This window comes from Epinephelus lanceolatus, chromosome 2 (genome assembly GCF_041903045.1).
Source record: "Epinephelus lanceolatus isolate andai-2023 chromosome 2, ASM4190304v1, whole genome shotgun sequence".
NCBI classification, from domain to species: Eukaryota; Metazoa; Chordata; class Actinopteri; order Perciformes; family Serranidae; genus Epinephelus; species Epinephelus lanceolatus.
This window is the reverse complement of record NC_135735.1, coordinates 29,664,466-29,689,102: the sequence shown is the minus strand read 5'-3', so window position 1 is coordinate 29,689,102 and position 24,637 is coordinate 29,664,466. Positions and strand designations below refer to the sequence as shown.

The following is a 24,637-nucleotide window of genomic DNA, read 5'->3' as shown; positions in this document are numbered from 1 at the left end:
AGGAAATATTGGCCCAGCCCTGTTCCTGTTTTTACCATGTGCATGTTTGGTCAAACCAACAGATCAAATTAGAGGATATGATAACAGTATTTCCATTAACATGTTTTCTACCATTTTTAGCCATGTCAAGCTGCGTGTCTCAGTGCCTACTACCGGAGAAACAAAAACGTCAGTAAAGCAGGACCACAGCTACTTATTTAAAATGTAATTTATGTGTATGAATTTACAACCAATACCTTTCCAGACTTACTTACTCCTGTTAGCATTTCATACTTGATTGACACTGTAAAGCTTTTAACTTCTACATAACTTAACAGAATTACAGTATATTGTCACACTGACTAATCTCAGTCGTGCCTCGGGTTGGCAGCCGATCATTTGCTTCGCTGAGCAAACTGAACAGGCTGAAAAAGACAGCTTTACACTATGCATCACTGCCAGTGACCTCAGCCCATACCTTTCCAGCAATAACATAATGGCTCATAAAGAACCATCTGGCTTTGTGTGTATTTATAGGAGTGATTAACTTTTTCTCTGAGGGTTGTTTTATCGATATGGATGTTAAATGAGCAATATTTTAATTGTAATTCATCTCACCTTTGAGAGGGATGTTAAGTTTTTTTTAGTTTTTGTCTTTTATATCTCTTTCTTTAAATGACAAACTAATAGTGATGTCTGTCTCTCTTTCCTCAGGATGACAGTATACTTAAGGAGATTGACATCAGCCACCATGTCAAGGAGGGTTGTGAGAAAGCAGACCCCTCTCAGTTCCAGCTGCTTAAGGTGCTGGGACAGGGCTCCTATGGAAAGGTACAGAATCCAGATTTTAACCCTAACCACTGAAGCCTGAATATCTCAAACCACAACTCATGAACGGAGAATAAAAGAGAAAGCAAGTTCTCCTGAGTCCACTGGATCAGCTTTCTGTTAAATAGAAAGTTTTGTGTTTACACTGGAAGCCAAAAGATAGCCCATGACACTAGGCCCAAAGCTGACAACTACCTGCAAGCTTACTGTACTTGCCTGTCCCACCCAGTAGCTCAACAGCGGGGCAGCACTTCTTCAGCTTAACATGTTTATAGTACTAACACCACTTACATTGTCTGTAAGACGTGACTGCAAAAGTCTTTCACTAGAATATCCACTCTTCACACTTACACTAAATAGCCAATAGTATGTGCACACACATGACTGCTGAACATCTCTGTCAAAACTATGAGCATTACGGAGCGTCGGAGGCTTAGTGGATAGAGCAGGCGCCCCATGTACAAGGCTGTTGCTGCAGCGGCCCGGGTTCGACTCCAGCCTGTGGCTCTTTGCTGCATGTCACTCCCTCTCTCTCTCTCCCCCCTTCACACTCACCTGTCCTGTCAATTAAAGGCTAAAATGCCCAAAAAATATCTTTAAAAAAAAAAAAAAAACTATGAGCATTACATGTGCTTAATAGCCCACACTCCTCTGGGAAATCTCTCCAGGAGAGTCTGGAACCACACTGCCGGCATTGGCCCCCATTCAGACACAAAAGACTCTCAGTTTGACCATTAGTAGGTGTCCACGCAAAGGTGTTTGACGAGGTTGAGGTCAGGGCCTTGTTTGGGATAGTGGGTCCACACCATTACAATACCGGCATACCCCTGCGGTGCAACAAGTAGGCAGAGCCTTCGCACCATTTGACAGGCACTGTAGCAAGCAGATCAGCCAGATCTGTGCTAAATTTGAGCGGCAATGGCAGCATATATGTCACGTGATAAATGTGGAGAGAGTGATTGTGAAGGAGAATGTGTGAAAGAGCCAGATTGTGTTCTTGATAGAAAATCTGAGAAAATTGAGATGATCATAGATGAGGCAGCGCGGTTTTTGGATGTTGTGGGGGGGGGGGTGTCTAGAGAGAGGATGCACAGCAGCTTTTGAGAGAAGCTTTTAGGATCTCTAAATAACCAGTAAACAGGACATTTATAATAGAGTGGGGACTGGATGGGAAGGGCTTATTATTATCATTATTATCATTACTGTGAATAGCAGTGGTTTTCAAACTTTTTAACAATAGGGCAAGCCAAAATTTCAAGGCACATCTGTTTTTACATCTGTGCACAATAGCTTATATACCGTGTGTTATCACTCTTATATCACCCATATCAACATGAGACAATAAAAATAATTTTAAAAAAAATAAGACAGGTAGCTTTCTTGAGACTGTCTCCTTACAGTTTTTTCCTCTTTCCTTTCAGTGGTAGGTCATCTTCACAGCGTTCTCCTTTTGTTATCATCCCTTACACTGGCTGCCAATCAGAGCTTTTGGTGTGTCACACACTAATAATTCCCAGCGCAAACGGCGACTAAAGGGTTCCCCGTGAAGGTTTTTTTTTATTATTAAATCAAATTGCATTTTTAGCTAGAATTTGCCTCTTTTTAAAGGCAGTGGGTGCGCACAACATACTGATGCAGTCCATTTAAAATCCAGCCATAACTTTTTGTAAAGGCCCTGTTGAATATTGGCATCACGCACACCATTTGAGAACCACTGCTGTAACGTTAGCATTAGAATGTCCTGTAACTGGAACAAAGGGGCCAAGCTAACAGTTCACTGAGTTTATTTATTAGTAAAGGCCAACCGAATTGTATGTATACGCTGTAGATAAGAGGTCTGCAGGGGGCAGACACGAAGCCACAGCAGATGTTGGCGGCTCGATGCGTTTCCCAAAGCCACAGGCAGGACGCGCGTGAGGTCAGGTTACACAGGGGGTGGAACGGTTAGCATTTTAGCATAGCTAGCTAACGCGCGCTTAGTGTTGGGTTATTGTTACCGTTTATAGCTCATAGTTCTTGTTTCTATCACAGTGAACCCGCGTTTTTCTGAGTTTGTTTATTAAAAGTGGTGGTAGCGAACTTGAATTTACTTACCAAACTCAGCTCGGTCGCCAACAAACTGCGTGTGGAGGTTATTGTAGCATCTGAGGCTAAAATAAAAAAGGTAATGGCAGCTGATGATCTTGGTTTTAGAAACAGGTTCGCGTGGTGCTGTAGCGTAAACCTACAAAATATGAAACTGGATTTTTGAATTTAGTTATAAGAATGTATAAACAATCAGCCATACCAGTTCATTGTAAAAAAAAAAAAAGAAAGAAATTCAGCAGTAAACAGTAAATAATGTATAGGCCAATAAAGATAATACAAATGATAATGAGTGGTAATTACAACAAGAGTATAAACTTAAGAATCATTTATTTGGCATACTTAATCAAACATCTCTGAGTAAATATTAGCTACTGACATGGATTTCTTATTTGTTACAAATCTAAGAGATTCAGAATAGCTTTCAATTTTAAGTAGAAATAACTTACAAAATGGGATTGAATTAAGAAATGTATCTTTATGAATATAAAATTTCCCTAACAAGAAAAAAATAACAATAGTGCAGAAGTTGTTAGCATAATATTTAAAATAACATTTTTAACTTGCATGTATTGTTTTGTATGATATATATAGTTATGAAAGTCCTTCCAAAATGTGATACAGTGTGGGCAACCAGAAAAACAAATAAATAAAATAAAAAATAAACAGATTTGTGTCATAATTTCTCCACATTGAAACAGGTTCTTCTTTTGGCTTCACCTGAATGACGTCAATATTAGACTACTTGTTACTTGTGTTGTGTTTTTTTTTAACTAATGCTGCCGCATGGGGTCTTTTTAAATATAAGACTCATTTTTGTAAATGTTTCAAGCTTTTACAAAACTGCCTGTCTCTAAACCTGATGATAATGGTGATGGTTCCAGGTGTTTCTGGTGAGAAAGATCAGAGGAGTGGACAGAGGACAGCTGTACGCCATGAAGGTCCTCAAGAAAGCCACACTGAAAGGTAAAACTGAAACTGAATCATTTTTGATATAGCTGCACTTGAGAAGTAATTCTCAAAATGTCTGTGGAGGATGATTTTCTTGTGATGTTTATGCTTTTTTTTATTTTCAAGTTAAAGCCTACTTGTAAATACTGTGTGGTTAAACCTATTTGCATGCCTGTAGTATCTAATATCGAATGGAATAAATCACTTAGTCTTGACTGAGACACATTACCCTGCAACAACAACTTTGTTCTTTATTGGGTGCTGAGTGGTGATTTGTTCAAACTGACACTGGTTATGATCAGGAATGATAAGAGATATATTGTTGTGAGAGTTCCCAGAGTGCCCTACATTTTGGAGGATTTTGGGTAAAAGAGGTTACTCTGTACTTTTGATGGGATTATTGTAAACAGGGATGTGCTCTAAAGCAGGTTGAGATGTCAGGCATGTGCTGATTTAGTGTCTTTGTACAAGCTTTAATCCTCTTAACCTGCACCTCTTGAATTTGAATTTGAGTCGTTGGTCTCATCTTGTCAAGAAGACAGATGCTGCAATAACACGTTATTGTGGTTTCCACGAGACTAAAGACCAGCAGCATCATGGGATGAGTTTAATTCAATTTACATGTTTCAATTAAGTGGATGCACTTTCATCCTACATAAAGCATTCTCATGATGCTAATAGAGGCTTGATGTGATTTAACTGCACCCAGGTAGAAATTATATTATGTTATTAAACTAATTCTTCTTGTCCAACCATCTTATTCTCAGTTCGGGATCGTGTGCGGTCTAAGATGGAAAGAGACATTCTGGCAGAAGTGAACCATCCATTTATAGTTAAACTGCACTATGGTAAGTATGACTGTCTGATGGTCTTTGTGTGGGTGTTGATGTTAAATATCTGTCTCTCTGAAATCACAGTGTATTCCCATATATGTCCCTCTTCATTGACGAGAAAAGCAGAAAAAAAGTTCTAGATAACTTTTCGATGCCCAACTTGTCTGTGTGTAGCCTACTAGTTGGAATTACAATTAGTGGGGAAGTTCTTGGCTGAATGTAATGTTATATGCACTGTTACTTTAAATGCATCCTTAAAATAGCAGAATACATAGAGCCCCAATACAACAATGTTACCTCATATAACTTCTGTAAAACTTGTGTTTGTGTGTATGCAGCCTTCCAGACAGAGGGAAAGCTCTATCTGATCCTAGACTTCCTCCGAGGAGGAGACCTTTTCACTCGTCTGTCAAAGGAGGTAGGTATGCTGCTGACAGGCTCCCTGGCTCTTTCTCCATCGCCACTAAAAGAAAAACCTTTCTTTTCACGGTCTATTGTGGGCTGTATAACAATTGTGCGGAATCACCAAAAGTGAATATACCTGCCATCATTCTCCTTGTGAACGCTGTGTTGAGGTGACCTTTATTACTGTCATGCTGATACATCATCAGTAAACAAGTACCACACAAGTATGGTGAGGTTGAGGCGTGCTCTGCTAGAAAAAGATTTTAAAGGAAAGTGCAGTTTTATTTAGTTTTTTTCTTAAAGGTCTAATGTGTAGGATTGAGGGCCATCTATTGGCAGAAACTGTATATGATATTCATAACTGTTTTTATTAGTGTATAATCAAGTGAAATAGGGATTGTTTTGCTTTCAGTTACCTTAGAATGAGCCGTTCATACCTACATAATGAGCGGGTCTTCCTACACAGAGTCTGCCATGTTTCTACAGTAGCCCAGAATGGACAAGCCAAACACCAGCTTTAGATAGGGCCGTTTGCAATTTCGCATCAGCCACTGCAGGTCTGGCACTGGTGCACGCTCGGACACGCTCAGACATGCTCGGGCACGGCACCTGCGCTCTCTCATTGGCCGGGGAAATCTCCGCCCAGAAGCAGTCTGAGCTCACAAAAACATCAAAATACAGTTAAAGGGCAGGAACTCTGCAAACAGAGTCACCACCACACATGAGTAGAAGCCCATAGGTGATGATTAAGCAGGATTTCATTTGTATATGTCTATATTTTGTTTTGTCTGAAAATCCTCCAGATCCTACCTTTAAGTGCACCAGAATGTCATCAAGAGACCTATACCACTTAAAGGGGAACACTACCTCAATTAAGAAGATCAATATGGTATTTCAGAAAGTTCAGTCAATATTTGTGAACATGAGCTACTCTCTTTGAAACCAGAAACTAGTGAAGTAAGTGTCAAACTTGTGATGTCATCAAATATAAAGTCTGGAGCTGTTCCATAGATAACTAATGGGAGTCTGATTTTGTGGAGCTAGAGAATGTTTGTTTTATTTTTTATACCCAAATGAGCTTTATTCTATTGTAGTGTTCTCAGGTCTGAAATAGAAAATGTACCCATATACTCAGAACATTCCCCTGGGTGCTCTCAGTGTCATCTATAACATATTTTCCCATGCATTGTCTATGGAGCAGCTCCCGACTTTATACCCTATGACATAAGAAAATTGAATTCTAGCACTCTAGCTTTGGGATTTGGGAGAGCTGTTCATTTTAACTTATATTTGTGGACTATCTACGACCATAGAAAAAACAGGCATATGCACTTATTTCTAAAGAGTTAAGTTTAATAATTTGTCAATGTTAATACTTTGACATGGGGATGTTGTGACAAAGTGTAAATTACCTCATGATTATGATGATAAATTGAAGCGGTCACTGCTAGCTGCCAATTCGCCAACAAACACACGACTAACTATTGTTGCCCTGATAATGCACGGTATTATGTTATGTTATTTTTTTTTGCTGTATCTGTTGTTGCTGTTATGAATTGATGCTGTTGCCCTGTAGTGTGTTTGATGCTATTATATGACCCTGCGTAGGCTGAGTGTCACTTACGACAGAGGTTTTAATCTCACTGTGACCTACTTAAGTAAAGGATGTATATATGTTATTGAGAGTTAGGTGCTAACGTGAGCCATCCTGCTGCTTTTTAAATATTCTTTAAATATTTAAAAATATATATATTTTTTCTGTTTATGGTATTTTTTAATAACATCCACATGTCTTCATTTGTTATAGGTAATGTTTACAGAAGAGGATGTGAAGTTTTACCTTGCAGAGTTGGCCCTGGCCTTGGACCATCTACACAGTCTGGGGATCATCTACAGGGACCTCAAACCTGAAAAGTACTATCTCATAAAGGCCACCCCTTTTTCTTTTTACCCTTTTTATAGATTATCTTTTTAAAGCAGCATCTAATGTTTGTTCTTTCCCCAACAGTATTCTCCTGGATGAAGAAGGACACATTAAGATAACTGGTCAGTGCATACAGCTGCAAACAATCTTCTTTCTTTCGATTCATCTGTTACTTAATGTCAGTCTTGTTGCTTATCTTGTCGCTCTTCTCTCTGTCTCTCTGTGTCAGACTTTGGATTGAGTAAGGAGGCCATCGACCATGATAAAAGAGCATATTCCTTCTGTGGAACAATAGAGTACATGGCTCCAGAGGTTGTAAACAGGAGAGGGCATACACAAAGTGCTGACTGGTGGTCATTCGGGGTACTTATGGTAAGAATCGCTTCATCTTAAAACAGTCTCTTACTTTGACAGCCTGTTTGACTGCCTGCCACTTTTAATGTGTGCTTGTAATCTGAGTTCAGAGTCGCTTTTTGTACTGACTTGCAAGTTTTGTCTGATCATGCTGTCAAGAACAGCAGGCATGAATTTACTATATCATATGAGCCAAAGACTCAGCGCTTACATAATGTGCCAGTGTACTGATTTCTGAATTTGGCTTTCTCCTGGCAGTAAAGCTGCTTAATTACCGTATCTGGCAGATTAGGTCCCATCACTTTCTGTAATCGTGCATCTGTTGGATTTTGCTTGTTTTGTTTGCCCGGTGGCTTATTTTACTAATACTGAAAAGGAGGTTAACATTCGCTAACAGCTGACAAACACATTGCTTAACATTTCAACATAGTCCCTCTGGTCTACACAGATTTTCAGAAACCTGGAGCCTGTTTTATAGATTGTAGGTCCAATATTCTGCTCAATTTCAGGTTCATACTTGTATTTTAGGTTTCTGCTTACATGCTTCAATGTTCGCAAATCTCATTATTTTTCTCGTACTGTCTGCCTGAATATACCTGAATTCTCCCTCTGTCTGAAATGCTCAGTTTTAGTGCACCAACCCAAAAAACCCTCGTCTACTCTGATTAGTAAGTGATCTTCCACATCTCAGTCTTAGTGTATCTGCATTATCATTGTAGCCAGGTGAATGACTGTAACGGCACTGTAGCGGCAATTTCCAGCTGGGTTCCACATTTACTTCCTGTCAACTTACACTGAAAAATCTTCCAATAGAATGAATCACCCCACTAACAGCAGTCACTTTTAGGTAGAAAACTGGCAGTTAATTACAATTGTGGAGATGTGCAAATTCAGGAAACTTGTTGATTTCTGTTGTCATTTTCAACCGTAACATTTATAGATATATAGTTAAACATGGTGGTCTGACCTATCTGACGTTTCTACTATGCTTATTTTATGTACTTTGTTGCTCTGCCATTATCTTTGTTAAACCAAATCTATTGGCATGGAAGCTAACAATGTACTGCTTTGGACATGGCCCCAGCAAAACATATTTTATCCACCTAAAAAATCCATATCAGTGTAAGTGTGTGGTATATTTGAATATTTGCTCTGCTTTATCTTACACATTAACCAATAAGTGCCACGATAGACCAGCAACTCAGTCTTCTGCCAAGTAAGAGTCTGGTGGCTTTGATATAACGGCTTTAATTCCCCGTCGGAAAAGACTGTCTGACAGCAAAGTAAAGTGGTGATAATATTTAAAATATTCTGAGTATAGTGTACACTGGGTGGCTAAAAACGAACTAATTGAGGCAGTGTTTTCTCTGCGCCATTTGAGTTTATGCAAGTGACGCAAGGATTTTCTGCCCGGAAGTTATTGTAAATAAACATTGTGACTCGGCTGTGGTAATTACAAAGGGACCCAGTTAGGTTGTTTATGTTTCAAATTTGAAACAGTCTATGTAGTATAGTTGTGACATCACAAATGGAAATCCTGACAGCTCTTTGAAAGGCACAGTCTCTGAACTATGGACTGTGTGTATTTCTCTGTGGACTGAGCGTTTTGATACTTTGAGTACTTATATAGCACCTATACCTGCTTTATTTTAAAAAAAAAAAGACATGGAAATCTGAGTTTTTGCTATATGGAACCTTTAAAACAATAATTGTAATTTTGATTACATTTAATTCAAAACATTGTAATATGGTCTTTTAGACAGGTATATACCATTGTAAATGGTAAAACTTTAAAGGCACTATATGTAAGAATGTGGCCAAAACAGTTACTGCACTCAAATTCAAAATACTGCCGCGAGTCGTGTCCGCCCCCCCTCCCCTACAGATTCAAGGTTGCTGGACAGCGGCACGCTGGAGACTGATTTGTTTGCCCACGGGCGGCTGCCGTGGCAGGGCCACGTTGCTGCGTCCTTGATCTTCGGTTTTCCAGCGGACCATTCGAGCAAGTCCGGCTTCTCTGCTGCTAACGCTGCTGCCGGGATACAGCTCATGAGGAGCCGGTCGCTCATGCTATGTACTGGGACACTGCTAGTGCTGCTTGCCGTGCTGCTTTAGCTCAGTCGTAACTGTAACTGATGCTGAGGCTCTATTGACTGTGTGACTGGTAGACGGCGGTGGGTGGCACAACAGGCCAAAACACAAATTCAAAACATAAACATGATTTGCGGACCGTAAAAATGTTTTTTAAATGCGAATATTCTGGCTGTACTATTGTTGTCGGTGAGATCAGTATGTTATATGAACATTATTCCTTAGTCTCTGTGACATATTAGGAGGATTTTATGACTATTTGCTTTATATTTCTTACATATAGCTCCTTTAAGAAAAAAACTATTTGTTACTGTATTATTTGGAAATGCATTATGGTCTACTCTTATCTCCACTGGATTTTTCTCTTTAATCATCATTACTGTTCATGAATAGTTATTGGTCTGTTTGAGGGTGTCACAGAGACATGTACTGTAGGTGCATAAAACCTTTGCTGCATTTTGATGAGTCAGTCACTGAGGTTGATTAAGGTAACAAACTGATAAATGCCTGTTTATGTGTGTTTTAAGAAAGTCTAAAGCACATAACATCTACACTTTCATGCAGAGTTATTTATTCTACATTAGTCTACTAAAATGTGTCCACCAACAACATCGAGATTACAGAAACAGACTAGTTCACTCATTTTTATTAAGGCACAGCTTTAACATTTGTTAAAGTTTCTATTGTCAGCATTATCAGTTAAAAGGAAGTCTTGTTCATATGCAGGGAAGTCAAATAACTTACGGCATATGCACTGAACACAAAAGCTGAGCGCCATCCACCTCTACATTACTTTCCATTGATCAGCTGACAGGTGTTCTGACAATCTTTATAATATTTTTTCCAGTTTGAGATGCTGACAGGATCATTACCGTTCCAAGGGAAAGATCGGAAGGAAACAATGGCACTTATTCTGAAGTAAGACCCATTCAAACTGATGTCATTCACTGTATTTAAAGCCTTTTATTTATGACCAAATCCCAGTAGTCTGGGTAAGTTTGAAGTTGCTGTCTCATTATAGGGTTTTTTCTCATGTGTTACTAATGTTTCACTTGTGTCTTCTTCTTAGTTTTTGTTTACTAGTTTTGTTACAGTGTACAGTACGTACAGGATGTTGTTGCATTTTGGTCTAACCAAAGTTCTTCCCTTGAACAGCTTCCTCTTTGTCTTTGCAACTGCATTTCTATGTTCTATATTCAGTCTCATATTCTAATAATTCATTTCTCTGTGATGGTTCATTTAAGATACGCTGCTTATACAAACCTTCAGTTATCAATCTCAGAATATCCCACCATACCTGAATAAACAGAGTTATAAAGTTGTTGCTGAGAAAACAATGTTAAACTGATCCAACACTATGATGATGATTTATCCCAGTGTTACCAAACATCTACTTCTGTATAAACCTGTTTCTTGTCTTTTCTGTACAGGGCTAAGCTGGGAATGCCACAGTTCCTCAGTCCTGAAGTGCAGAGTTTATTAAGAGCGCTCTTCAAGAGGAACCCTGCTAATCGACTAGGTACTGTATACATAAAACTTGAAAATCGACTGGCAGGTGTGTTTTTAGAATAATGGAAGTACATGTGCATTTTTTTACTGCTTTGGATGACCAAATATTGAGGTCAGTTCTTACCTGGAGGGATGCAAAATATGAGGGACACTGAGGCTGCAGATGATAGCAGCACTTTCCAAAACAGTTGAGTTGATTAACATGAGACAGTTTGCACATAAAAACCTGGGAAGCTAATGCTCTTAAACCTTATGATAACGTAGTAAAACAATATTCTACACAGTAGATCTGTTTATAGTGAGCAATAATGCTGTGAAAATGTCACTTGAACTATTGCAGAACTGAAGCTGCAGCATGATTTTCCAACCTCCCACAGTCTTCCTATTGTATGCTAATAATAGCAAGCAGCACCATTTATGTCACAAATGTCCAAGCAGCCAAACCATCATAGAGGTCCAAATTTGGCAGTGTGAATAAAAGACTTGACTGTATTCATGCTCTTTGCATGTTTTACTCAGTTTTTAAGTGACAGGCGTCTTTGTCAAGCTGTCTCTCAATTTGTCTGAATCTGTGTGACTGACAGGTGCAGGACCAGATGGAGTGGAGGAGATAAAGAGACATCGCTTCTTTGCATCGATAGACTGGAATGTAAGTACAGCTCATGAAGAATATTCTGTCGTCAACTGTCCATCGCAGTTATTTTTGCAAGGGAAGATGCTATTTGCAAGCATCCTGTTAACTGCTAATGTATTATATACATCTATATAAACATTGGCATTATACACATGCTGTACACAGTATACTAAAAATGTGATCACAGACTCAGCTGGGGTGCTTGTTATAGATGTACTATGCAGGATTTTCTGAAACAAAAATCAGCAAACACAACAACAATGTATTAACTCGTACAGAAGTAATCCCTCTCAGCCATCACTTCTGACCCAATTGAAGTGTGTGGCAGTGTATTTATCTGCAGAGGCTTTGCTATCCACCTGTATTTTCTAATTTTCTTCCTACTTTCTGTTTATGGCAGTGAACCCCCAAAGTGCTCAGGTGAGGTCGGTGGCTTTATAAACAGTTAGCAGCCAGATGCCAAACAATAGGCAGCAGATATTCAAGAGACACAGCACCGAAAAAAACAGTTACAATGACCCTTTAAGCAATGAAAACAGAGGTATATTTGGTTCAACAAACACTTTATATTGATTTAAACATGAAACAACTTTTTTAATGGAAGTATGTGTCAAAAGTCTGACAGGCAGTTGAGGTGGAAAGGAGATGCTCACAAGTAGGTGAGATTCTCCGTCAGGTTGCATGTAACACTGTAGGTCAGGAAATGTACACAGTCTGATAACTGTCAATTTTCTACTACCACGGTAAACCCTAAAATCAGTGTACCATTGCAACCCATGTTTTCCAAACAGTAACCAACAATCCTGGATAGTATATCTTAAACACTGCTAGCTGGAGACAGTGAGAAAAGATCTTGGCCTGTATGTCAGCCACAGTTAGGGAAAAGGTCTGTGAGTACCTGTCCTACTACAAACAATTACACCTGGATACTCACACATACTGTGTAGTGATTTGATATTCACAGTTCATGTACACTTCATGTAAGGGTGATTGTGGGAAATCTTCTTTCCCCCAAAGACATTTGTCATAAGATAACAAGTTTTTTCCATATCATGTGACAAACTGGTTTCCTGGAAGTTGCCCTTCTGTGATGCACTATTCAGATTAAAGACATTTATTCTAAGAACAACAGATCTGAATCACATTGTGGGAATTACTTATAGCTAGTCATCGAAACCTTGCAGCTGACTTCCTCAAGAGTTACCCACATCATGAATCATCCTTAAAATGAGATTTTGCTTAGTGGCAAAATCCTGAACTTCCCTGTTGGCCTCTCATTCCCAACTTTATTCTAAATAATCTTCTTATCTGTTGTAGCCTTCCCTTCACAGTGAGTTTGCTCATGCACACATGGTGTGGTTACAGACATTACCTGTGCTATCACTACTATCTAACCTTGACATTCACTCCTTGGATGTGCACTGCTTAAATGGGATCATTAGTTAAACTGTATGCCCAAATTCTCTATTTACAGTAGGGGAAACCAGGGATAGTTGTAACATTTTTGACATTTCTGTCTGTATCTAGCTTGTTTAAGCCAGTTTGTCCAAAAATACAACCCCTGTTTGCTATTAAATGCATGGTTTAGTCCCAAACACAAGGAGTGAAATGTTACAATTCACTCCATAGTCCAGGTCAGTTGTGACATAGCCTGTTGAGAAATATAATGGCATGAAATAGAGATTATGACAAAAACTTGAGACATTGAGAGCTTTTTATTCAACAGTTAAATGACTTTTTAGTATAATTGGTGTGTGTGTATGTGTGCTTGTCTGTCTTTGTATGTTTGTGCTTGTCTGTACTGCACTTGTGTGTGTTTGTTTGTGTGCAAAGTATATTAAAATTTAGCTTGGGATAATTTTTTTTTTTTTTCTTGGAGCCACGTACCAACTTCCCTTACATCTAACAGCCAAAACATTAGCACTAACATCTTGCATGAAAACAGGCAATGCTTTAACAAAAATAAATGTAGTTAAAATAAACTTTCTTACCTCAAAATAATTTTTTCCCTCATAAACTTGGCTGTGTTTGCCACAGGGTGCTAATTTCTCACATGAGGGATAAGGACTAAACTGAGCATGTGCAGAGTGAATGAGGTAATTCGTAGCTTGTTCTTGGTTGGAGAAATTGAAAGTTTTACAACCGTTGCGTGTTACAACCTTCCCAGCCCCTGTTCTTGGGCTGCATGTGAGTAACGTTCATGCTGCAGGAGCCCTCTGCTGCAGACCCTAACGAGCAACGTAACAAGCTTACAGTGGTGCAAAGCAAAGCCCTTATGTAACTACTGTATATCCTCGTATATCCTCTACTTACTGAACTTTCAGTTTTATAAGTAATCATTATCACTATAACAGACAATGCTTTCAAGAAGAACATCATACGTATGTTCTGTAAATACAAGTTAATGTGATCAGGGCTCATGTGCACACTGTTGCACCCGTTCCTTTTCATAAGAGACGCTCAGAAGGCTTGTGACTCCTGCTTATCTGCTGTTGTGAGTAGTGAAGCTCTCATTTCTAACAAAATCCACTATTATCTGCTTTACATGCCCACTAATCTCTGCCCTCACCACCGGCTCTCACTGTACTCCTCGCTACATTACCACCGGCTCGTCCCTGCCAAACACCACATTTTCCCATTTACAGATGGTGCTGCTGGCTTGATGTGACAAGCTATCAATAAGAGGCTTACGTTCTCTTCCACACTATGCTAATTAAATCCCTGCACTGTATGAGGCAGGACTCTGTTGTCCATCAGAATCTGGTTTGACTTTTTCTCTGTGATCCTTCGGCCTTTCATTTCTCTCATCAAGCTGACCGAACTGACAAAATCCGCATCTTTCACAAAGAATCACAACTGCAAATCAAATCGCAAGTACAAGTGTGCATAGAGCTAATAAAAAATAATAACTTTATTTATATAGCATCTTTAAAAACACAGTTACAAAGTGTTTTACAATAAGACCGAACACTTTTAAAACACAAAAACTAAACACGTGATAAAAAACAGAGAGGACAACAACCTAAATTTCCTCTAGAGAAAAAAATGAGATAAGATAGCAAAGTAAATGATAAAATGCAAGAATGTGAAGTTAAAATAATAAATAAATAACCAACCGTAACCAGCCCTACCCCTCACTCCTACACAGCACCAGCCTCTAGCCCAAATATGGTTACTTATGGCTCCAAAAAAACAAGATGGCAACAGCTGTAATGCCAAACTGGAGGTTTCAAAACGGTAGTCCACAAACCAATGGGTGACATAATGGCAGCTAGTCCATTATTTGTACAGTCTGTGAATTGAACACATACCTGCGTCAGATCATTAGAGACTTTGAGAATGGCTATGACAGTGCTGTGATACTGACGAAAAACAACATTGAAACTTTAAGGATACTATTTTTTTCCGAGGCAGCATTAAGCTGCTTTGAAACTTTTTTCTCCCGTAATCTTAGATAAAAGGCAATTTAGAGTTTAGACAATAATTATCTAAGAGGGTAGGAACAAGCCCAGGTTTTTTAAGGACTGGTTGGACACAAGCAGTTTTAAAGTATTTGGGACACAGCCAGTCAGTCGACAATGACCTGTTCAATACTGAAAGCAAACGTGGCCCAATTCAATCCATTACTTCAAATAATAGCTTAGTTGGAATTATGTCAAGAGGACTGGAGGGTGCTCTGGTAAATGTCTCACCATAGATTAAAACAATTAAATAAAAAACTCCAATGCTGGTGGCCTCTTTTAATGTGATTACTACTCAAAGAGAAGCTGCCAGACTGTTCACAGCTGGCAACAACTCACACTGCAATGGTGACACCTGCAGGCCATGTGCATACTCTGTGTACTCCCAGTACTTACATTACATCACATACCATATAGGTGTCCTTTTTCATCATGTCTGTAAAATTAGGACTTTTCATCATCCATGAGTTGAGGCCAAACAGTATTTTCTAGTTTAACATTCTTTATTTTATTCCCTTCCTATTGAATGTGCTTTATCTTTGTCCTCCACGTCAAATTTCAACATCAGGCTGTGACATTGCTGACTCAGTACATGTGTACACTAACAACTTCCATCTCTGTATGATAAGTTTGGTGTGCAATGTGAGACTCATTTTGGTGGGACATGAATATTTCATGTAGCAACTGTGCAACCAGACCTCATATTTCACTGTTTACTGGATACAGTGACTAATAATCACAACAATTTAAAGGACAGAGAGCAATGTGTTGTTTATACTTTTAATTTAGTACAAGCATTACTTTTGCATAATGGTGGTATTGTAAATTTGCACAGATCATGTGTCAGTTTGTGGTTAAACCAGCTGGTGTTGATCCTTGTTGTTTTCTGTAGAAGTTGTACAGGAAGGAGGTGAGGCCTCCATTCAAACCCACAGTTGGACGACCTGAAGACACTTTCCATTTTGACCCTGAGTTCACCTCCAGAACACCCACTGGTAACTGAAAAACACAAAAACATACACATTCATGCTTACATATTTATATATAAACAAGTGTGCTTGATAAAATTAGACATGTCCATTATTGGATAAAATGCAATCAGTGGCTGTGATAGCTGACGATGCATAATGAGAAATATTTGTTCAATTTTTATTAGAAATAATCGTAGTATTGTGTGCACATGTTTGTGTCTTTGCCTGACCAGATTCTCCCGGCATCCCTCCCAGCGCAAACACACACCAGCTGTTTCGTGGTTTCAGCTTTGTTGCAACAAATCAAAGTCAGGAGCCCAGTGTTGCTACGGTAGCGCCTTCACGTCAGGAGGTGAACAACATCGATCCCATAGCAAAGGTCTGTGTCCTCAAGAAGGCAGCTTATGTCCTATCCCCACATCTAATTAAACGATGCACTCTCACACTGATTGGATAATAAATTAACCATGTAAATAAAGCACTGAATTGATCATTGTTTTATGAGTTAACTGACAGGTAAACAGGGCGGATAATTAACAGATTGGCTATTTAATTACGCTGACCTTTCTAAACATTACCCTCATAAATCACCCCCAACTACACTACTGCAGCAACTCACTGCTGAAGCAAAGCAGTTATTCTCTCGCCTAATATACGACTCAGACACATTTGACTATGACAGATATTAGAGAAATATAACAGAAGGCTGTGTGTCTGATTCTTTGTGTTCCCTGCAGCATCTCCAAGGTGATTTGACCTTCAGTGATGTCTATGAGCTTAAGGAGGAAGTTGGACAGACAGCGACTTCTGTCTGCAGACGATGTCTGCACAGAGTTACTGCTGTGGAGTATTCAGTGAAGGTACTGACCACTTAACCTTTACAAGAGCTTCTTTAGATATACCAAAACATTATAATATAAACAAAGTGTTTTTGAACATACACATAAAGCATTTTCAGCTTTTGTCATTGCATATATAGCAAAATCTAACCTTAAACACACGCCTGAATCTAACCAACAAAAGTAGTATTTACATGCAGGCCCATCGTCGGGGGGGTCAAAGGGTACAGAGGACCCTGGCCCAAGGCCAAGGGGGCATTTAAAAGTCTGTAGTTAACCCTTAAATAGGATCAAGCACAACAATTTACTTACTGATTTAAATCACTGACAAGATAAGTTATATGTATTTACATGATAAATAAATGTAATTTCATAATTAAAACACATTTCAACATGCCATCTGATACTACTCTGATACTAACTGGGTATGACTGGAAAAGTGAGAGTTGACAGCCATATACAGAACTCTTTACACTATTTCAGTTCTGCACACAATTTGACCGATATTTAATTAAAGTAGCCTCAAGACTGAATGAATAGGTCTAATGAAAGAAAAATATTTGTTCACTTCTGATTTGATTTTATGATTTAATACCTTGCAGTCATTTCCTCAGTCAATGTTTGATTTTACTTTTCTCCAGTCATTCTTTGGGGGCATTTTTTCTGTGGAAATATGATTACTTGAATTATATATAGCAGGACATATAAAAATGTATTGGGATCCCCCCCTATGAATGTGGATTAGAAGCCCACTTTTGAATATGTCGTCCCCCTGCCTGTATTTACTAATGGCTGGCCTGATTGCATGTATGTATCATAGGCTAGTAATGCATTGCAGGAAAGGTTGGGATTAATAAATAAAATCCACCAGACAACATGCTTTGTGTTTCTGGGTCGTCCTGGTTACATAGAGATTCTGAAGTTGTCTTTCTCAACATATCCTATATGTTTTTGTTGTTATGACAGATTATTGACAGAGCAAGGAAAGATCCAGCGGAGGAGATTGAGATTCTGTTAAGATACGGACAGCATCCAAATATTATTACCCTGAAAGATGTAAGTGTAACCCACCCCAACACAGTGTACCACATAGTAAATGTTTTTTCAGCCATGGTAGAAGAGCCTCCTCAGCATCTTTGTAAAAGTTTTTAATAAGTGCTTGTGCATGTGTGTCTGTGTGTGTTATAATCCTGTGTGTGTGGTTTTGCTGTTAGGTGTTTGACAACGGCCAGTGTGTGTACCTGGTTCAGGATTTACTGAGAGGGGCCGAGCTGCTGGACAGAGCTCTGACGGTGCCAAATTTTACAGAGAGAGATGCATCAGACATCATCTGCACGCTGACCAAGACTGTGGAATATTTACATTCACAGGGGGTAAAAAATATTTGTGAAAACTTTTAACACAAAACTTTTTTTGACATTTACACTTGATTACACTTAGTCTGTGTCTGTGTTTGGTTTTGAAGAAGCAGTTTAAGCGACCATTGAATCACATGTTAACTTTCTAATCATGTGTGTGTCTTTCCCTTTTTCAGGTCGTGCATCGAGACCTGAAGCCCAGTAACATTCGCTATGCTGATGACAGTGGACTCCCAGAGTGCATCAGGATATGTGACTTTGGTTTTGCCAAACAGCTCAGGGCTGAGAATGGCCTATTGATGACTCCCTGTTACACAGCTACGTTCATGGCTCCTGAGGTACAGTAATCATAATCAGTCTCTAATATCTCACCAACCTTTACACACATTTGAAACAGCTATCAAAAATACATTCAAAAATAATAAATCACAGAAACTAATCCCACCAGGCGCTCTGTTGAAATGATTACTGAGTGTGTTTTATTTGTGTGTGTGCAGGTGCTGAAGAAACAGGGTTATGATGCAGCCTGTGACATCTGGAGCCTGGGGATCCTGCTCTACACCATGATAGCTGGGTCAGTTTAAGACTGCAAACACTCCCCCTGCTGCTGTAAACAGGATGTGTCAGCAGTGGTTCTCAGTCTTTTTCAACACTTAAATATTTTTTCAGCCAAGTACCCCTAAACCGGCACAAAATGTTTTTAGAAAATTGTGGCATTTTATGGTGATAAATCTTGATAACTGCAATTAATCCAAATAGTTACCACAGTAACTACAGGTTTGTGTACAAAGAGTAATTTGGATACATTTTAAACAAGTTATTTCTTATGATTATTGCATCAGAGATGAGTTTCCTAGATATTTTTAGGAACTTTTTAGACAATGCTCTTTCTGTATTATCATTCAGTTTTTTTTTGTTTTGTTTTGTTTTTTAAACAACAGTACATACTTAATAGGCTTCTTTTTTGACAAATTCAGAGTTTTCTTCTCCCTGACACTTGGCCATTGTTCTATTTGGACATTGGTTGTATTAAACACTTACTTTTCTAACGCAGGATGAAGCTATTAAGCAGAGTGAGGGCTTGTGTTCAGGCCTTCACTGTGCCCTTATCCTGTCAGATTTTTTTCTTAAAAAGTTTAAAGCAATCTAAACTTTTGAAAAACACTGTTCTAAATAAACTCCCTTGGTGAAATATCAGTGACGACAATAACACCGCCTCTCCACCAAAATGAAAAGGATTCTGTTTCAGTTCACGCACATAATTTTAAACCATTTGGAGCATTTTGACCAAAATAAGTTGTTTTGGATTTTGAAAAGTTGGTTTCCAGCTAGAACCAAAAAAAAAGCAGGTTTTCCTTGACCTGAAGTGCAAACTGTTATGACATTAGTGGGCCAGAAATCATCCTCCTATCATTAATAGTTGGTCCATGCCTGTTGGGATAAAAACAAATATCTATAATAACAAAACAAAACGCTAACAAAAGTTAGCAGATAATCAATGTGATCCAACATCTTGCTACTACTGTTTACTTCTGTTGTGTGTTAAGCAATGACTGCTGTTAATGACATATCCTTGATTATGATGGTTCTGCTTAAAAATGCTGGAAATGCAGGCTGGTACACTAGATGGCACCAAGGATCCAAGAATCCTGAACAGATCCAGTTCAAGAACCAGAGCTAATGTGTATTTTACCCATGACAAATTAAAGGTTATTGCTTCTCATCTTTTCCACAGTGGGTTTTTGCTGTGTCTAGCTTTTATAATGTCAGAGGGTTTAATTCATCAAGCATTTTCTTTACACCACTTGTAGATTTTAGATGGCTCCCTTTGGTCTAACTCGTTCTCTCTTACTGTAATTCACTTAGTCTTTGAATTACTCTCTGTAAAGTTTTATTATTATTGGCCCAGTTTCAGTCCGTTTGCCAGCAGTTCTGAGGACACAGCAGAGGAAATTCTGGCTCAAATCGGCAGCGGGAAATTCATTACCACAGGAGGGAACTGGGACCTGGTGTCAGACACTGCCAAGGTTACTTTCTTCTTTTTTTAGAGAGATAGATGAACATACAATGGTTGTGTTGCTTAAGTGATGATACTGGTATTGTTTTATATATATATGTACTATTTTACTAATAATCCTATGCATGTGTTTAACAGGACATTGTAATCAAGATGCTTCATGTGGACCCTCACCAACGCCTGACTGCACCCCAGGTACTTTTAGTCCGTTGTATGCTTTATTATTATTTTAGATGGTGCTACTGTAGGTCACATTGATACTAGGTTTTAATTCCTTTTTTGTCAACTGGAAAAATGATTTAAAATACTCCAGATTTCAGTATTTATGTATGTTAAATTGCTGTATTTTTTTGTATGTCACTGTTCGGAGCAAAATTTTAAAAAATACATTAGGAAATAACCTTTGCTGTGATGCCCTTTAGGTTCTTCGTCACCCTTGGATTGCAGACAGAGACCAGCTCTCTGACAGAGCTCTCACCAGACAAGATGCTCTCACTGTCAAGGTCAGACCTGTGTGCATGTGTGTTTACAGTAAATATCATCAGACCTGATATTTGTGGACACTCTATGTGTAGCCAAGTTACATCCTAATTGTAAGAGAATGATAGTTTGTGCCATCACAAGGAAGATTTAGAGATCCATAGGCTCAATTGAACAAGTTGAAGAACTCTTTTTTTTTCTTCAGTCTGTCAACCTACTAATCAGAGTATGGTGTCTAAATAGCCTCAGTGTGTCCGGATCAAACACTGAATGTAATAGGAATGATTTTTTTGTTGCACTGCATCCACTTGTTGTAATGTCTGATGTGATTTGTAGCATTAGTGGTAGGGTAGTAATGTTTGGTTAAATGTTATTTTGTATTTTTGTGTGTGTATGTGTGTGTATTTTTGTGAAACAGTTGACATCCAGTGATGCAGGTGATTTTTTTTTACTGATAATAAATTTAAAAATGAATCTGAAGTGGTGTACACACAAATAAGAAAACAATTGACATTGTAGGAGGCAAAATCAAGATTAATTTGTCTAATGCTGTTCACTGAGTGTGGCCTCAGTGTGTGATATACACCGATCAGCCAAAACATTAAAACTACTGGCGGGTGAAGTGAATAACATTGATCATCTTGTTACAGTGCAATATTCCATTGGGAAATCTTTGGTACTGGCATTCATGTGGATGCTATGTGACGTGCTCTACCCACCCAAACATCTTTGCAGAAAAAATATACTTGTCGATGGCAGTGGCCCCAAACAGGACAATGCACCGTGCCATGCCACAAAAACTGCTCAGGAATGACCCGAGGAACAGGACAAAGAGCACAAGGTGTTGACCTGGCCTCCAAATACCCCACATCCCAATCTGACCGAACATTTGAGGGATGTGCTGGTACTCCAGAGGTACCCCCATACCCCCCCATCCACGGTGCGTCTTCCTTGGACCAGACTTGGCTCTGAGGGAGTCCTATAGTGTCTGGCACCAGGGCGTTAGCTTGAGATCTTTTGAGTCCTGTGGGATGTGAGGTGGGGTAACAGCACGTCCCACAGATGTTTGATCGGATTGAGAATTTGGGGGACAGGCTGACGCCTTGATCTCTTTGTCATGTTCCTTGGGCCATTCTTGAGCAGTTTTTGTGGTGTGGCACAGCACACTGACCTGTTGGGGGGCCGCTGCTACTGGGGTGTGCCGCTGCCATTAGGGGGTTGCCTGGTCTGCACTGGTGTTTAAGTGGGTGTAGCATGTCTGGTGGCAACCACATAAATGTCAGAACCCAAGGTTTCCCAACAGAACATTGCACTGTAACAAAATGATCAATGTTGTTCACTTCACCCGTCAGTGGTTTTAATGTTTGGCTGCAAAAAATAAATAGATTTAATGTGTTTCTCTGCGTGTCCATCAGGTGGCGCTGTCTGCCACTTATTTAGTTCTGGGACAGCTTAGTCCAGTATTAACGTGATATGACATGATCTCCTCTTATTCCACCAGGGGGCACTGTCTGCCACCTACTCTGCTCTGAGGCGCTGCGCTCCGGCTCCAGTCCTGGAGCCTGTTCAGTCCTCCAGCCTGGCACAGCGGCGAGGAATGAAGAAACTGGGGAGTCCCAAAGTTAATCCAGACCCTAAAGAAAAGGAGTAGCCCCAAAAATGTGAATGAAAATTTTAAAGAAACGAATCATAGACCCCTGAAATTAAAGAAGACGTACTCAAGCATGTGCAAAGTGCTTGTGGGCCTACAAACTGAATGTAGCAAAGGGATGAAGTCTAATTAACTAAACAATAAAGCAGTCCGTTAGCACCGGCATCAGGACTAACTTCAGTTCACCCAATTCAAAGTGTAAATTTTAAACCCTTGAAATGTGAAACCAATCTGGTACTCGGCAATATAACAGTCTTCGTTGGCACCTGCACATAACATGACTCTGAATCTGATCAGAACCCAATGGCCTTAAGAAATGTACCATTATTACAGTAAAAATCTTAATTCTGAACACAGAGGGTTTCATTCAATCATACAGAAGCCTATTTATCTAAATTTATCTAAATTTTCACTTTAATTGTGAGCCTGGCTCTCAGACTACATTTCTCATAGTTTGGTCATAAAGCCAGGAATTAAACTGATCTGCAGCTAATATTTTAAAGCGTTTTATGTCTTTTTGGTTGTACGTGTCAGAATATAACTAGAGCTGTAGCGCAGTATACACGGACGAATATAGAAGCTCCAGCAGCTAACAGTGGGACAAATTAGTCTGGTCACCAAAATCAGAAACAGCAGTACTCAGTGCCAGAAACAACTTTAGTTTTTACATTCAGCACAAATATGTACGTCACAGAGTTCATGCCAAACATTAATACTGTCTTCCACAGTCATTGCTTTACTGTATCGCACAACAGATATAGTATGTCGGAGTAACATGTATTTGACTGAGGCACTGTCACTCTGATTATGATTTCTGTTTCCTCCAATCAGTCCTCTGAATTCTACACTTATGCATGTGAAAAATGTAAATATCCTACCAAAGGGAATCATTGAGTTGATGCCATTGAAGTCTTATTGTTCATAATACGGTTAATAATTTCATTGTATGTACTGTTGTCTTCCATAAAAACAGCCTTTGACTCTTGTAAAATTTATCGTTAAATGTATCGATACCACATTTCTCAGATCAGATGGAACAGTGAGCTTTGAAGGTGTTTATGTTGGACGTAGTTTGTTGTGTTTTTTCATGACATATTCAAAAATGTCATTTGGCTTAAGAGTAGTCGTAGAGGCAGGGAAACCCGGAGAGCGTCATATGGCTCTTTGGTGAACTCATAGCAAAACTCTGCAGCCTATACTAGTTTGTATTATTAACTCAGCATTCGGTGTGATAGATCATCTTTCAGTGTGCACTCGAGTGTGTCCAGTAGCTGCCAGTACACTTCTGTTCGCTGTTAGTGTCTGAAAGCCAAAATGTGTGAGAACCACTGTGTCAGAGGATTGTATATACTGTCTATTGCTGCTGCCCTGATTGTACCTAATAAGTTGTACAATCACAAATACGAGGTAAGACTGAACAGGGTGTTTCGCAGACATGAGTAGCACACTTTGTGTTGTACAAATACAGTGTTGTACAGTTCACCAGTAGGAATGTAGATTAAGACGCTCCACAACTAATACGCATACTTACTGGTCAGAGGTTAAACAAAAACATATTGTGACGGTAATTCTGTACATATTATGTTTGCCAACAGACAGGCTGTGTGTGTTGTGACGCACTGCACAACTGTGAGAGGTGGAGCAGGGCCTGATGCTATTACGAGTATGCAGATAAGGTTGTAGCTATTGTGCTGTACAACCACAAGGTTGAGGTAAAGCTGTAAATATTGTTTACTAATTTAGATTGTACATATCGTGCTGTACAACTATCGGCAAGCAGTAGGACTGTATATATTGTGTTTGCAGATATATAGAGATTGTACATATTCTATTGTGTTGTGCGTCCATTGCTCAGAGTGTACATACTGTCTATACCTGGCCAAATCACTTAAATTATTGGCTAGAATGCCAAAGTTTTACAAATAAAGGTAAAAGAACGGAAACAGCACTGAAATGAGCAAAGAGGGTTTTATTTATTCATATCTATGTTCTTACCTGGAGATTAACACAGTGCACCACAGAAAATAAACTTGCATCCCTAGATGACAGTACACCTTTTTCACAGCCAACTATTCATAGTAGGGAAACCACAGGTGTTACTAACAGCATTAACGATGACTTTGTTCTGTTATAGTCATAACAGTGTGACAGAAAACCAGCATGCACAATATCAAGACCCTGAAACTGAAGCTGAAGCAGCTAAATCGAATTCAGACATCATTAATTTCATTATTTACACATGTATTTCCTACTGTGACATGTCAAAA

The 24,637-nt window shown here is 39.1% G+C and overlaps 1 protein-coding gene across 2 annotated transcripts in view; it reads left to right on the top strand.

The window, feature by feature from the left end:
- Positions 1–24,318, top strand: part of rps6ka2 (ribosomal protein S6 kinase, polypeptide 2) — a 28,694-nt gene extending 4,376 nt beyond the window's left edge. The window contains exons 2-22 of one of the 2 annotated variants that reach the window (XM_033629753.2): positions 694–810; positions 3,777–3,858; positions 4,611–4,691; positions 5,015–5,094; positions 6,889–6,995; positions 7,090–7,127; positions 7,235–7,377; positions 10,298–10,368; positions 10,881–10,969; positions 11,544–11,608; positions 15,947–16,049; positions 16,259–16,404; positions 16,763–16,885; positions 17,831–17,920; positions 18,079–18,237; positions 18,399–18,560; positions 18,720–18,796; positions 20,132–20,249; positions 20,378–20,434; positions 20,662–20,742; positions 22,221–24,318. In XM_033629753.2, the coding sequence (XP_033485644.1) occupies positions 694–810; positions 3,777–3,858; positions 4,611–4,691; positions 5,015–5,094; positions 6,889–6,995; positions 7,090–7,127; positions 7,235–7,377; positions 10,298–10,368; positions 10,881–10,969; positions 11,544–11,608; positions 15,947–16,049; positions 16,259–16,404; positions 16,763–16,885; positions 17,831–17,920; positions 18,079–18,237; positions 18,399–18,560; positions 18,720–18,796; positions 20,132–20,249; positions 20,378–20,434; positions 20,662–20,742; positions 22,221–22,370 (2,139 nt within the window). In that variant the 3' untranslated portion in view covers positions 22,371–24,318. Of the gene's footprint in view, positions 1–693; positions 811–2,877; positions 2,972–3,776; positions 3,859–4,610; positions 4,692–5,014; positions 5,095–6,888; positions 6,996–7,089; positions 7,128–7,234; positions 7,378–10,297; positions 10,369–10,880; positions 10,970–11,543; positions 11,609–15,946; positions 16,050–16,258; positions 16,405–16,762; positions 16,886–17,830; positions 17,921–18,078; positions 18,238–18,398; positions 18,561–18,719; positions 18,797–20,131; positions 20,250–20,377; positions 20,435–20,661; positions 20,743–22,220 lie in introns of those variants that run through there. The other variant, XM_033629760.2, reaches the window with a different exon arrangement.
- Positions 24,319–24,637: the final 319 nt, after the last annotated feature.